Source organism: Cryptotermes secundus, unplaced genomic scaffold, assembly GCF_002891405.2.
Source record: "Cryptotermes secundus unplaced genomic scaffold, Csec_1.0 scaffold66, whole genome shotgun sequence".
Lineage (NCBI taxonomy): Eukaryota > Metazoa > Arthropoda > Insecta > Blattodea > Kalotermitidae > Cryptotermes > Cryptotermes secundus.
In genome coordinates, this window is record NW_019731262.1 from 2,776,613 (window position 1) to 2,793,075 (window position 16,463).

The 16,463-nt window shown below is 43.0% G+C and overlaps 1 protein-coding gene and 1 non-coding gene across 2 annotated transcripts; both read right to left on the bottom strand.

Moving 5' to 3' along the window:
* Nucleotides 1-7,296: 7,296 nt before the first annotated feature.
* Nucleotides 7,297-10,889, bottom strand: LOC111866693 (sarcotoxin-2A). Its single transcript, XM_023855880.2, has 3 exons — nucleotides 10,737-10,889; nucleotides 8,431-8,701; nucleotides 7,297-8,019 (listed from the first exon to the last, which is right to left on the bottom strand). The coding sequence occupies exons 2-3, from the start codon at nucleotides 8,650-8,652 to the stop codon at nucleotides 7,597-7,599; spliced, it is 645 nt and encodes a 214-aa protein (XP_023711648.1). The 5' UTR covers nucleotides 8,653-8,701; nucleotides 10,737-10,889; the 3' UTR covers nucleotides 7,297-7,596.
* A 4,636-nt stretch (nucleotides 10,890-15,525) lies between these two features.
* On the bottom strand, nucleotides 15,526-15,597 carry Trnat-ugu. Its single transcript has one exon. It is a non-coding gene; the product is annotated as a tRNA-Thr (tRNA).
* Nucleotides 15,598-16,463: the final 866 nt, after the last annotated feature.

The window sequence follows — 16,463 nt, forward strand, 5'->3', positions numbered from 1 at the left end:
TGAAATGCTCTCAAATTATTTATGAAATACTTACGTATATTTATATAATGAATTTGTTCTTGATTCTGTGTCTTGTTCTTGTACCTAGTCTCATCTACATTTGCTTCTATACCAGAATTATCTATTTTTTAGAACTTCCCTCCATTACACATTCATACCCAGCAGTTCAGCTATCGTCCAGTAGATGTCAACAGCACTTCATTTCATTAGTCTTTTGTTTTATAACCGCCAAGAATCGTGGCAATGTGCGCGCGCCGAACGTGTGAAAATGTTTTGATAATACACATAAAACATTGTAAGTGAACGTTTTTTTCGGCTTAATTTGTGTAATATAAAGAACGTGAGTGATGTAAATAGTGTGATAAGTGTGAACAGTGAACTGCGTACCACGTGTCTTTGCAGCATAATTCCTAACCTCGAAGAGTCCACTGTAAGGGTGCCACAGGTTAGTCAGTTAAACATTACTTGCGGATATTTTAATTAAAATCACTCCCATTGTGTTGGTTATAGTGTTTATTATCTTTTATACTGTATTAAATTAGCACGAGAATGATAATTTACATTCAGAAAGATAGGCTTTAGACCCATGTCTATGATAATTTAGATTTTACAGTGCAGAAGCGAATTTTGAGCAAGACGACTAGTTGCAGGTGAATGAAAACTTACATCTCTTCTAATGCATGTAGCTAGGCCTACCGTAGTGTGACTGCTATGAATCTAGTATGGGGATTGTATGTGAAAATGTGGTTCAAATGATTTTCATTTACTCAAGTTTTAATCTATGTTATGCGGTGAGATTCATTGATTATGACGGAAAGTTGACAGAACTTTATTGCTATTAATCCTATAAATATGCTACAAATAAAATGTGCGAGGAAACGTGGAATGTAACTGGTAGAGCTGCCAATGACAGCATAGATGTTGCCACAATAGTTTACTCAAGAGACTGGAACTGTGAGGGAATATAAGTTTCAACAGCTGCATTAGAGCCACTAAGTATTTAAGTATCTAACTCCAGCTCAGAGTCCTTGAGAATTTAGTAGCAGCTCAACTAGTCAAGATATTCCCCGTTCTTTTATGTAACTCGATGGTTTATAACTGACTTCACAAGAGCCCACCACTGGCCCCAATCCTGAGCCAGATGAATCCAGTCCACCACTCTCAATATGCTTTATTGAAATTATTGTCTCATTGTTTTATTCTATTCATATTTCCAACCAAAATCTTGTATGCATTTCTCATATATCCCATGTGTGATACATGTCTCACCTATCTCTAGGCTTATTCAGTATTTGCCGGTATTTTTAAAATAAAAATTAAGTTCTAATAAACTGCAAAGTAGCTATAGGACACCGCCTGCTGGCAATTAAATCAAGTTCACATCCTTTCATATTGTTAGAATGGATTCTATATTTTATGAACTAATTTCGCACTACTGTCACGGCAGGGCATTATTCAGGGTATTTACTTTGTGTATCGAAGATCTGGAGTTTGATTCCATGTAGGGACAAGGGGCTCTGGAGCCTACCCATCTTGCTACCACTGGGAACCGAGAGTTCCCTTTCCAGGAATGCTACCGAGGCTTGAAGCTGAACATTCACCATGCAGTGCTTAATGCGTGGAGCTATACTTCAACTCCTCAATACGTTTCTTTTTTTTTTTTTCACTGGAATGAAAATTGTATTGCAATAAAAATCGCATAATTTATTTGCCTGTGACTGTCATGTTACTGTCCTACTAACTGCAGGCTCATAAGTTTACTTTTCCCTTCAGGTTTTGTAATCAAAATTTTGTATCCATTTATGATATCCATTAATTGTATTACATGTCTCTTCCTTCTCAATCCGCTTGGTTTGATCGCCCTGAAGATGACATATTATTAAGCCCTTTTTATGTATCTTCCCCCATTCGCCTGTTACTTCCTCTCTTTCAGGCCCAAATATTTTCTTCGGCACCCTGTTCTCATATTGCTGCAGGGCGTTTCTTTTCCCTTTGAGTCAGAGATCAAGTTTCACAGCCTGATGAAGTTGCATGTAAAATTATGGTTTCTTTATTTTGTACAGATTTGAAGTTCTCACGTAGGTGATTTGTCTTCTGGGATGTCGCACTTTGTAATCTGGCATGTATTTACTAAATCTACCAGATTATACGGCGTCCTGTTCCTGATGGCAGCAATCGTTAGTTTTTGACTGGAGTCAAGACTCAGCACGTGCCCGATTAAGGACCCCGCAATGAAGACGTATGAAAGAGTGTAGGTAAAGCTCCATGCATTCTTAATCTCGGTACTGAATGAAGATGAGTAGTCAGCTTCACATGCCCGGCCACTTTATTCCGGAGGAGCCCACTGTACTCTTTGGATAGAAGGCTGAGTGGGCCCCAGAGCTGATGTGTACAAGGCAGTGAGGAGAAAAATCACTACTGCCTGGGATCAAACCCCGATTCTTCGGTCGTCCAGCCTGTAATCTAGTCACTATACTTACTGAGTCACAGGAGCTCTGAGTATTGACTGAGACGCAAGTATATTTGATCCAGGATTGCTTCCACGTTCCCACGTTCCTTGTAGAGTCAGGTGAGTTGCGGGGGGGTGGGAGGTGTCCACCGCTTGGTCCTTCTGTCGTGTCATGCGAGGGGTTTCGATTGGCGATGTCCGTACCTGGTAGCGCTTAGCTGTGTGACCCAGGAGTCCGGTGGTCCGCTGATGTCCACCACAACCCTCTTCGTCCCTCTCTCTAGCATTATCAGGCAAAACCATCGTAAAAATAGCTGCAATAAGGCGGGAAGCAGAGACTTGGTACCATACAGTGGCCGACACTGGCAACACATCTCATGACCTTTCCTTACTCTCCCCCCTCCCCCCACACGTAGTGGTTGTAGAGGCCATTCCATGCAGTTTCCGGTAATGCAGAAACACCTGTTGCAGCAAGCACAAAGTGGGGCAAGTCAGGTGAAGGAGTTATATTCTTTCCACATTTAACGTTCTCAAGGAACTGCCTATCCTGTCTTCTGGAATACGAAGCAGTGGAGTCTGCCTCTTCTCTGGAGCTGCTTGCTCCGTATATCGACCGGGACACCAGATCTCATGATGGCTTCTCTCAGTCTTTCAAGATATACTGGGGTGGTATTTTCGAGTAGGGCATGATCGCTTCCTTCCAAATCCTTTCCGCCTCATCATTCATCAGCCTTCATACGATACGACGTCAGATGTTGACACACTAGTAAAATAAACCACAGATTACATGGCGTCACATCTCAGGAGATAGAAATATTCCTGTAGGACTATATTCCGATTTACATGGCACTTGTATTTTCAGAACATAACAGGTAAAGCGAAAAATACATAAACAGGAAGGTTTTTTGTCCTTTTTCAGGCCGCTCACTCAAACTTAGAGTAGTCCCGTACCATAACTCAGGAGGTTAGTCTTCGGCTTTCCTCCAAGACCACCCGAGTTCGATCCCTGGTAAGGTCATGTGAGTTTTGTGGTGAATAAAGTGGCACTGGGGTAGGTTCTCTTCGACTACTTCGGTTTCCCCTACCAATTTCCATCCCACCAAATTATGCGTTGATCCTGAGTTCGATTCCAGACAGGCAATTTTGTTACCAATGATAACCGATAGCTAATTTCCCAGGAATGAGGCCGGGGCGTGAAGCTGACCATTCACCTCAATCTAGTGCCGAGGTTAGGGACAGTGGAGTTATACCTCCATTCTCACATACGTCATAATGAAATAGTGCTTAATTAAACACGGACAAGTTTACGTTGTCCATCACTGGAACATATACTAAGCCAGCTGACTCCACTCCATACCCACACATCCTGTATATTTTTTAAGTTTCAAATCTAGCCTGTAATTTATATAGGTACGAACCAACGTTTCGGAGCAATCTACTGCCTCCATCTTCAGGTATCGGCATCCACCTTGAGAACCTCAAATCACTTCATTCTAGTCATGTCTGATGCTAGTGATGTCCCTAGTAGCACCGAGCACATTGCTATATCAGAACTGCTGTAGACTTTCACTGGGTTCTAGTCTTGGCCGGGACTTTGGCTAACCTGACTGAGGCTTCTTGTACTCGGTCCCTCCAGTCTAACGGCAGAATAGCACCTCATTTAAGCCAATCACCGTCTCCTTCCATATCCTTCCTAATTCATCATTCTGGATACTGTAAGCACCCTTAAATAGTCCACAGAAAGTTATGAAATTATACCGAGTGAGATTTTGACAGCACAGTGATCCGATAGAGGCCTGCACGCACTGGTTCCAAGCAGTACTATTTCTGCCAGCAGGTGGTTCTGAAACAGTGGTCTCTGTCGTCAGCTGTCGTCTTCACGAGAAATTCTCGCTTAGAAGTGCTTGAAACCCGTATTTTGTATTTCTTTATTACTGGATGTTATGATTGGGTTTTGCGGAGGATGAGCTCCTATTAAATTAACAAAATGAGCATACAACATCTTGGGTTAATCTAATTTAGTTAAATTCCATAGGTTTCGATCTCAAATATGAGAATAGACGGACAGATCTATCCCTTACACGCAATGTGTTTTAAGCACTCTGTGCAAGCACAGATATGTCTGTTATGGGAACCGTCGAAATTGTTGTTCATGCATTCGCCTGAAGGGACTGAAGAAACCCACAATAAACTGCATAATTTTAATATTATAAAGGCCGAATCTCGTGCCTGGTACATATTTCACGAAAGCAACTCATACGTTTTATCTTTGCACAGTTAAATAACGTTTTTCCGCATATTATAATTCTGCAGTATAACATATGTGCTGGCTATTGCATGCACAGCGTGGCCACACCGACCCTTCCGTTTAACTATGCGGCATTGATTACTCCACCACCACTGCTTAATTCTTTTTCCAGAATTTTCTTGCCTTATTGTATTGTTATAAAGACAATAGGTCTAACATTTTTACTCCCAATGGAGCTGACAGTTGTCCAGCTACACAAAACATTCACCGACATTTATGGAACGAGAAGATTCATTGCCATATTCATATCATCCAACCATTAGTCCCTGGTATGAACCAGATGAATCCAATCGTCACCCACACATGCCTTTTCTTGAAGGTAAAGTTGTCCTTGTGCTTAACTAATTAAGCACTACGCTATGAAGGCTTGTGGGGGAGTGGATGTATAGGTCAACACTTTTCCTGAAGGTACGCTTTAATATTACCTTTCTATCTGCGCCTAAATCTCCCAAGTGGTCTTTTCCCTTCAGGATTGCAAATTAAAATGCTATATGCATTCATCATCTGCCCTATGCGTGCTACATGCTCTGCCCCTTTCATCTCTAGTGATTTGATGGTTCTAACGATATCTGGCGGCGAGTACAAGTTATGAAAGTTTTCATTATGAAGTGGGTTCACACCCAAACTTCCCGTCACTTCCTTCGTCTTCAGTCCAGTTATTGCAGTAGGTACCCTGTACACAAACACTCTCAGTCTACGTTCTCCCCTTCATACAAGCGACCAAGTTTCACACCCATTCATTCATTCATCAGTAATCTGTCAGACGACAGGTCCACAGCCTCTTCCAAAACAGTTTCTCCACTTAATGCGATCTTCTGTTTTTGGAAAGAGACTATCCAGGAAAAGTGATAATGTGGTAGTTTTTCCATTTGCTTTCCACATCGCAGTACAGCAGCCGTTCAAACCACTCTGGTCACGCCTGTTGCTATACGAACTTGAACCATCTCGAGCATCATTTGCTCTGCGCTTCAAGTCGCCGCTGATGACGCTGCTTCCGGCATCAGTTTTTGGTGTCTCTCTTCGTCTGATGCCTACCCTGTTCAGCAAGGGAGGCCCTGCCAGTAGCTACGCTACCGCTGGTATAGCTCTCAGGGTCCTTGGCATACTCAAACACCCTCACCACCCTCTCCCCCCTTCACACCCATACAGAACAAAAATTAAGGCGATAGTTCTGTAACTCTCATTTTCATGTTTCAGTGTTTCCGAGCGGGGCAGCATCAACATTCCACCAGTTTAAGCTGCTTTGAATTTACTTGTTCTTTTGATTTAGGTTGGTTTCCCTTGCACCAAAATGTTTGATCCTTGCTACATTTTCGAAGAGTTTATTAACAGTCTTCATATCAGAAGACACTCTTGAGGATATGAATATCCTAGCACAGGATTTTTATTTAGAATGAATAAAATGTAAAAACAGGTAAAGCTATCCCTGTAGCAAGCCGTGGAGGCCCGTAGGGTTGTGAGACGTCGAGGCTTCCACATTTTCTAGATAATCGGCTCACAGGTGGCGGTGAGGCTATCAGCCTTACGCGCCGGCCGCCCTTTAACCCCCCAGGAAGATTCCTGGTACTCATTTCTGTTAGAGGCTGAGTCGACCCCAGGGCCATAGAGCGGCTCGAAGGATTAAGTAAATTAAAAAAATTCAATGTCTTGATCGGGAAACGAACCCGCGACCTTCCGGCTTGTATCATAGTCTGTCAACTAACTAAACTACCGTGTTCCCCCTAAGACGTATGGGGAAGTGGAGCTGTAGTTCCACCTCTATATTAAAGACAAGCACAGAGGACTGTGTTATTTCGTTGTATTATTCTCACTTACTTGTAGAACATAATGAAGTGAACATTGCACTCTCAGAAACGTTCCGTAAATAAAGAACAATTTCTTGAAAGTCTTTTAACATAATTGGCTAGCACTAGAAATATGAAGTTTTTTCTCTGGGAGGGGCGGCTTATTTAACGACACTTCAGGTAGCTTGACTATGTAGTATCGAATGTATGGATATCAGATATCGGCCGCGCCATAGCTCAAGGGATTAGTCACTGGCGTCCCACCGCGGTGGCCCGGGTTCGATCCCGGGTGTGGCTAAGTGGGATTTGTGGTGGACAAAGTGGCACTGGGGCAGGCTTTCTCCGAGACTTCGGTTTCCCCTGCAAATCTTCATTCCACCAAATTCTCCATCATCATAATCACCCGGGGCAGGTACAATAGGCCAATCAGAGGCCGACGTGCCGAGTGGACCCAGTTGGACTCCACCCCCACTAAGCGAATTAATTAATTCGATGTTAGATGAATGATGAATTCGAAAGGATTTGGAAGGAAGCGATCGTAGCCATATCGACACACTATTCTGGAAATTTGTTCAAGGGACTAAGGAAAAGATCAAATCCTTCGATCAGGACAGCCTGTTTAATTTAATTTGGCCATGTAACTATTTCACACTAGAAAAAAATTACGGAACCCCTAATAAAATGCTTATATTTGATACTGAGGAACTAGACCACAAATAATAAGGATAATAGGAAATAAACATCAAACAGAGATGTAAGATAAATATATTATTTAATTGCACATATTTAGAAAAAAAATCATATTTCACACATACTAAAAATTAAGCTTAAAACTACTATGCTACCTATTAACAATTTTCAGTGCGAAGAGTGGGTTTTATTTTTTCTTCACAGATTCCCATTTTATTTGGCTTGATGCTGGAAAGTGTTATTCGTATCATAAAGGAATTTTCTTGCAGACTCTTATATTCGCTTCGCGGAACCCGATTTGAGTGAGACAATGGACTAGATTATCGGAACACGAGGAGAAGACGAACAGGTGTTTTCTGTGCTTCCTAAAATCTGTGTCTGAAGGTAACCATACCGCCGTAACTTGGCCGAGATGTGCCATAAGCTCCACCAAAATTTCTTGACCACCTGGCATTGGCGTCAACAGATGTTCGGCCGTTGTTACTTCTCCAGAGGACTCCTTGAGCTTGGGCAGAAACTTGGGTCCCAAAAGGCCGCTGTCGACTTATATCGACCCCGGCGCTGGCTCCATTCGAATTAGAGTACGTGAGCCCGCCACCGTAACTGGGGTGCATTGTTCCTTGTCGGCCCCCGTAAACTCGCGAGTAGTGGGCATTTCCATCTACTCTGTGAGGCCCTCTTGCCCACAAGTTGCCTTGCCCTTGTGCCGAGACACTTGTGCTCCCAGTTCGCGTGTTACGAGTAACGTCTACTGTAGCCTGCCTTCGGACCCGGGACTTGGGCTCTCCCTGAAATAAGAACATTTACACAGGGCATTAGTACAGTTACAGGCATATACAAATTTTGATGATCTTCTTAAGTTCGTCAGATGAGAGGTTATGGCTTCATCACCAAATGATTTGCTATACTTCTAAACAAATGCCTGCTGGATACATAATAGAGCTATCTCACAGTGAAGATTTCCTGTCAGGATCACTATCTTTTGCTATACTTCTAAACAAATTCCTGCTGGATACATATTACAGCTATCTCACCGTGAAGATTCCTGTCAGGATCACTATCTTTTGCTATACTTCTAAACAAATTCCTGCTGGATACTTATTACTGCTATCTCACCGCGAAGATTTCCTGTCAGGATCACTAAATTTAGCTATACTTCTAGAAACATGCCTGCTGGATACGTTTTACAGCTATCTCACCGTGAAGATTTCCTGACCGTCAGGATCACTGTCTTGTTCCTTTGGTGACGAAACATCACCTTGGGCTACGCGCAGGGATCCCTCTTGTATTGGCACCAGCACAAGGTCATAATTCTCCGGTTGCAGTTCGCTACGTATGAGTGCATAAGGGACATATGTCTGTAGTGTTGAAGCGAACCCTATTGCGGCCACGAGAATTGCAACAGTCAGCATCAGTTTCATTTTGACGAAAAGAACTCCTCGTCACTCAAGACAAATCACCAGTTGTTTTCTGAAAACCGTAAACTAAATTATAACACAAAGTGTTGCTATATGCTCAAGTACAATGAAGTATCAGATCTACCAGTTTACTGTCAAAGGCCACGCGGCAGCGTAGTGAGGCAATATGCTACAAACCGGAAGGTCGCGGGTTCAATTCCCGATAAAGTCACTGGATTCTGAGCTAATCCTTGAAGCTGCACCATGACCCTGGGATCGACTCAGCTTCTAACAGAAATGAGTACCAGGAATCTTCCTGGGGGTAAAGGGCAGCCGGAGCGTAAGGCTGACCTCACCGCCATCTGTGAACTGATTGTCTAGAAAATGTAGGAGCCTCGACGTCTCACAACACTATGCGCCTCCAAGGCCTGTTACAGGGATAGCTTTACCTTACTTTACTCTTTCAGGACCCTAATTAACTTGACTGAAAGATGCACAGAATGATTTATGAGACGTTCTTCGTATCTGAATATGGCTATTTATTGGAATACTTCTACCCGAAAAGTAGGGAAAGAGAGACTGGCTAACACGGACGGCAATTAAGTCACCCATGTAGACAGTGGATTATTTCCGAATCGCATATTTTATTCGTTTAGAATTATCGCTTTTATTCTTCGTATTAAACTTCAAAATCGTCAAAACTGAAGAAAACCCATCGACATCAAGTCATAACACAAATCTGTGATTGTGTATTTGACTTCTTTGATCATGGTTCGTAAATAATGTAGAGGGGTAAAGGTAATTCGCTTAGTGGGGGTGGAGTCCAACTGGGTCCACTCGGCACGGCGGCCACTGATTCGCCTATTGTAGCCTACCCCGGGTGATTATGATGATGAAGAATTTGGTGGAATGAAGATTGGCAAAGGAAACCGAAGTACTCGGAGAAAACCTGCCCCAGCGCCACTTTGTCCACCACAAATCCCACTTGACAAGACCCGGGGTCGAACCCGGGCCGCCGCGGTGGGAAGTCAGCGACTAACCTCTTGAGCTATGGCGCGGCTGAGGTAAAGGTATCCCTGTACTTAATTAATTAATTACTTAAGCATCACGCCATGAAGAACCATGGAGAAGTGGAGGTGTAGCTCCACCATTCTTGTTCTCGTCCTAGATGGAGATGAGTGGTGAGCTTCACGCCCAAGCTGATTTACCTCCGGGAAAACAACCCGTGGTACCCATTCGATAGGGGGATGAGTGGACCCCATAACCGGGCTAACGCTATGGAGAAAAAAAAAGTTACTCCTGCCGGGAATCGAACCCCGGTCGTTCAGGCCGTGGTCTGTCGCTATAATAAATATTCTCGAAAGAGTATTTATATTTTTGTTATTGAATCGATTAATACTTTACACAGCGTACATTAAGCTGAAATTCAGATTTATATTTTAAATGCCTAATTTCTGCAATTTTTTTTCTGATGATGACTTTTCAGATGAATATGTAAAGACGTAAGCGATAGAAACTAACCCTGTCAGTTACAAGAAGTCCAGAAGCGAAGCACGTACAAAGAATGTGATATTCGGCTCAATCGACTTCTTAAATTACAGTAAGCCCGCGATAAACCGGATTGATTGGGGGGGCATCCGGATTAATGAAGCAAAAGATAGTCCTAGAAGACAATAAACCTTATGAAACAAGTGAATGGAAAATGTAATAATATAGGTAATGCTGCTGAATAAATAAAAAATGTCACTGCAGCAGTTTCTTCCTCTGTCAGAAGCTGAAAGCAGGGTCTTCTTCATCCAGCTGAAGCCAATCTTGGATATTTTCTTGTGTAGTTTCAGTCTCTCCAGCTACCCACAACACAGCCTGAAAGCCCTCTTGCCCCTAATCCCCCTTGCTCCTAAATCCCACGTGTATTTCAAAACCTGTACTCAAATGTGAATAGAATTTTTCATATTTCGATCCGGATTATCGAATGTTTACTATATTCGAATTAGCTGATAGTTTCAATAATCGATTTATTACATCTACTACAATTGCTCGATATACAGTGCGCGTCATTATATATAATCATGCTATAATAGTTTTGTATTTAAATTAATTGTACTTACAGAGGAGCAGCTGAACGAGATGTGATGTTCTTTGGTGCTGAACCTGCAGATGGATCTGTACGAAATCGAGAACAGATGAGAATCTTATATACCGTGTGAGATTTAGAGGAATTTCCAGCACGCTATAGGCTTGCGCAGTGCGCGGTACTTCACCGCTCTGGCAGAAACAAAAACAATGCATGAATTCGTCAGTTAACTTGGTGGAATTTGGAATCATAGGGAAAGAAGATGAAAAGACATTCATAGGGTTTTCCTGGTTGGATTTCAGTGCGTATGTAGTGCGGTACTCCACCGACAGTGCAAGTCATATCGAGTTAGTGTTATCAAATGTCACGAGGTCACGGCTGCTGGCTCTTATTGTTGACGGCTGGAAGGGAAAGAAAGCACGTAACATGAATCGAAGTTAACAAGTTTTGGGGTCTCCACGGCGGTGATTGCTTAGATTTTGGTTTTCGGGGTTGTGACACCGTCTAGACCGATATCACGTTTCTCTCAAAGATTAGCTTGATTGCAGTCCATATGTATTCACCCCATTCCTCGACCAGAATGTGAAATTTCGGTGTCCGCCTACAAGACTATACGGTGTGACAAGTTGTAGCAGGTTGAGGTAGCAGTAACGCCCAAGACCTGTACTCGGGAGGTGCTTGTTTCCAATCCCGGCTGGAACAGCGATTATTGTGCCTGAAGTTTTTCGTGATTTTCCTTAGTCACTCGAAGCAGATGGTGGGGGGAGTATCTCGATAACTATTTCCTCCAAAATATTTTCTAATTCGTTACTTGTCAATTGTCCTTACGTTGATGATGTCGTTAAAGAAACCACAGGTAAAGACCACAATTTAAACCGAAGTTTATTAACAGTATTCACTGACGGCCTTATAAAGTGAACTGTTCTTCTAATTTCCTCTACCAGCTCTTTCTTCAGTTATTCCTCTCTATTCCTCCTTTGTTTCGTCATTCACTATTTAAAGCCCCTTCCGGTATATAATTATTGAACATTCCCACCTACAGTTCAGTTGGATACAGGTCCCCTGTACATAGCACGGTTCGCTCACTCACTGATGGAGCCGAGCCCTTCTTGAGAACCCGCCACTTCTGCAGTTACTCAAGAACTTCCCAGCATTTTATGGAACCCGAAGGTTCAATACCGTATCCGAGGCTTCTTGAAATATTTCGTAACAAACTTCTTTTTACGGTGAGGAGTTGTTAGACCCACGCCAAAACCCCTAGCTCGTCGGCTGTCCGCGACTGCTTATGCAATACATTCGCAGCTACCCTTCATACCTGGAGGCCGTCTCCTCTATCCGCAACCTGAGGACGCGCCATGCAGTGGTGACAGAGACCCACCTAACATGGACGTAGTGGGTTAGCGAAATGAATTGTACTACTTACCTATACGAACTGTGGCACATGTCACCATATACAGACCGAGGTAAGAGGCATGAGGTAGCACAGCCGCACTACGGCCCTGGGTTCGACTCGGCCTCTGACAGAAATGAGTACCAGGAATCTTCCTCGGGAGTAAAGGGCGGCCGGCGTGTAAGGCTGACAACCTCGCCGCCATCTATGAGCCGACTGACTAGAAAATGTGGGGATCCTCAACGTCTCACAACCCTATAGGCTTCCACGGCCTGTTACAGGGATAGCTTTGCTTTTTTTTCAAACCATTCATGTTCATTGTCAACCTTTTAGCGTTTATCCGAGTCAACTCCGTGATTAATCACAGCTTACTTCCTTATTTAGTAACCAGGGAACTCAAAGCCCGAGGATGTGATAATGTGCTGCCTGATCAGGGCTATCGCACACCTCAGCTCCAGCGTCCCTTAGTCCAGGACGAACTCGCTCAGGGCCAAATCGAGATGCGGTGGTGATAAGTCGTTACGTAATCGCCCGAAGTCTACCTTGGCCAGTTGTTTCAGTTTATTTACCAGGATACGATATTTTGCCTTCCACACTTGAGCTATTTGTCTGACCTGGCAGTAACTAAATCCATAAGCTGAGTTCTTCTTGAGAAGCTAATGGTTGCTCAGCAACTTAATAAATTCCGATCATGTTGTGAAACCCGAGGGTTCATTACCGTGTTCACAACAGCTCGCCACTGGTTCCTATCCAGAGCCATGAATCCTGTCCACAATCTCACGTCTTACTTCGTTTCGGTGGATTTTAATATTATTCTCCCATCTACGTCTAGGTCTTCTTAGTGGACACTTTCCTTCAGATTCTCAAACAAAAAATTATGTATTTTTCTAGTCTCCTGTGCGTTCTACATACCCTGTCACTCTCATTTTTCTTCATTCGATTATTCCAATAATATTTGGCGAGGGTTATGAAGCCCCTCCTCCTCAGCTTTTGTTACTTCATCCCCCTTCATCCATATTCCCCTCAGCACATGCATGACCCTGGACAACGAATAAAATGAAAGGAGGTTCTTCTTTAAAAAAATTAATGGGATTTTAATGCGAATGTTATCCTCTGTCTTATTTACATTTCATGTACTTACATAAGACGCTGCTTCGTGAGGGATCTGAACTTACGACCCATGATTTCTAAAACCTGTTCTCAGCTACTGAGTTTAAACACTTCGATAAGTATCCGAGTTAAAATGCTTTACGGTTCTTGTTCATTTAATTATTTATATTGCAGGTACAGACCTGTGTTCCGCGTACCCTCGAGCTCCCGGCAGTGCTCATATGTTCCTGTGCTGGCTTCGATAACATCACAGTGAGTGCTCATTCTCGTCCTTTCTGTTTTACAAGAAAAATTATTTCCTTTCTTTCGCTTGTGTTTTATTTTACAATGCTGCCACACTACGTAAAGTCGTAAAAGCTAAAAAGGTAAAGCTATCCCTGTAACAGGTCGTGGAGGCCCATAGGAGCGTGAGACGTCGAGGCCCCCACATTTTCTAGACAGTCGGCTCACAGATGGCAGTGAAGTTGTCAGCCTTACGCGCCGGCTGGCCACCCTTTACCCCCAGGAAGATTCCTGGTACTTATTTCTGTTAGAAACTGAGTTCACCCCAGTGCGGCTGGAAGGATTAATTCAATTGAAACATTCAATTACATCGGGATTCGATCCCGCAACCTTCCGGCTTGTAGCATAGTGCCTCAACCAACTATGCTACCGCGTGCCCCACGTAAGGTCGTGTGGTAGGATAATTGCTGAATAATAAATTGGAAAGGATTTGGAAGGAAGTGATTGTGACATAATGAAGGCAGCATCGCCATATTAATTTCTGTGTAGTGCCGAAAACTACGAAAAAGCTCACAGTAACAACCGCTGTTGCGTTCAAGGTTCGTACAAAGTACCTCCCGAATTCAGGTCAAGAGTGTTACTATTAACAACCAGGTGCGTTAGTCCCATTCCTACTAGCTTTACATCAAGAATCTTAGTTCAGAAGCGAATTATTTTTGTAAGTAGGCCCCTGAATACTTTAAATTAATTGAGTGTCTAAAACAGCCCGCCAAGTGATTACCAGCACTATGCGTAAGGTGACGGTAAAGTCATCTCTGTGCGTAATTAGTTGAGCACTCGAGTACTATGCCATGAAGACGTATGGTGGGAGTGGAAATATAGTTCCGTCATTCATGTTCTCGGCACTAAACGGACGTGAGTCGCCGGCCACATGAACATTTCTTAGTCCACCTTTGAACATTTTACACCATTGTCTTACAGTTCCTTCGCTCATTGCACTTTGGCTGTAAACCGGCGAGCATAATTCACGATTTTAGTGTGAAGAAAGCGGATAACAACGATAATTTCGTAGCTGGCGGGATTATCAATAGCAGGACACACCATAACTCACTCTGTAGAGACAAGAACAATCACTAGGTGACCAATTATATGATAGTTTACAAGGCTACGTCGCATGAGTGAGCCGTCCTCCTCTTCTACAATAGTTGCCTAAAAAACGGTGGTAACTTTCCGAATAGCCCAGAAACGGACAGATTTCCATTATTTTGTTTTAAGTCTGCTCCAAAAGGTATCGGCTGATTTGAATTCTTGTTCTTATCGGTCCAGCGCAATTCTTGATTCTGAGGAAGCTCAAATTGGACCATTTAGTTTTATTTCTCGAAAAATCTATATCGTGAGCTAATGTTTTGTCAAGACGTACAACTCAGAGTGGACACGTTTCCCGATGGTGCATCGCGATTATGTAAAAGTAGCATTTCCCTACTCGATTACATCGTCGGGTTAAGTTGCATACACGCAAAATATACCCAGGATGCACTGGGATCTGTACGGGTGCAGGTTCTGAAGGCGCTGATTCCTGTCCCTTGGTATGTGCTGCCATATATTCTGGTAGATAATGACCAACGTTTCGAAAGAAACTGCAGGGTCTATCTTAAGTGTAGGAATGTGAAATCGCTTTTCTACCCTGAAGATGAAGGTAGAAGGTTCCTCCGGAATATTCCTAAATATGTACCAGACTACATATGGGTGCGAAACTTGGTCTCTGACATTAAAGGAGGAACATACACTGAGGGTGTAAGAGAACAGGGTGTTGATGAGAATATTTGGACCTAAGAGGGATGAAGTGACAGAAGGCTGGAGAAAACTGCACAACGAGAGGCTCATAACTTGTACTCTTCTCCAAGTATAATTAGAATGAGTAAGTCAAGGAGGACGAGGTGGGCAGGGCATGTAGCACGATGGGGGGAGAAAAGGAATGCATATAGGATATTGGTCAGTAATCAAGACACTAAAGCCCTACCCGTCACTTGTGAATTTCAGTACCAAAATTTCGTTTTCTCTCCCGTTAACGAGTTATATAATTTAAAACAAAATTTTAGTTTGCCCCCTGTGAGGTTTGAACTCACGACCCCTGGTTTACAAGACCAGTGCTCTGCCACTGAGCTAAAGAGGCTACATGTTTGGTAATTGGTAATTGCACTGTGCCATACCAGCACAGTGCCTCAGTGATAACTATCGAAGTACGATCTTGTAGTATGCGATTCCATGAAGCGTAGTAGGTAGGTACTGACGTTTCGGAGAAGTTTTCTGCTTCCGTTTTCATGGTATCAATCCTAATAAGTTCATATTATGAGTTAAAAATAAGTAACGAATCTATAAAATGTGGTGGTAACAGCGGGATAAAAGTCTGCAGTACTGTCAAGATTACAGTCTTCTGGAATGTGACGACCTACACTTTGAGAGGTATCGTCAGTTCTGTCACTCTGAACATGGAGTGAGCAGCTTCCGTTGCCTGACCAGCTGAGCGACTATTGCCTTCTAAAGAGGACGCTTTGCTCAGTGGAGAAGGATACATCTTCGGAAATGTCTTTCTTTATAGTCTAGCACGAAATTGTTATCATGACGTCTGCTATCCTACAGCGAAGAGAAGGCGAAGAAATTTTTACTGTTCGTTTATAGAGATCTTGAACTTCAGAGCTGAAATTTCAGTAGTAAAACACAGTCCGAACGTCAGGCATATGTTTTCAGCGCGCACATATGCCTGGAGGGACTGAGAAAAACAGTGAATAACTTCAGTCAAGATAGTCGATGTCCCGGTCAAGATTCGAGCCGGTCAAATTATGAGGAAATTAAACTTTTGTTTTACATTACTAGAGGCCACATTTTGCACAAGGAAAATGTCTCAGAAGCTGTAATGACTCTCGCAGTTCGTATAGTACAATATTTCACTGTTGGACGGTCACCTTGGTACACTTATCTTATCAGCAGGGCCACTGACGTAATGCGAGCAAATCCTTGCGACTTTTAAGTGGCAGAGTC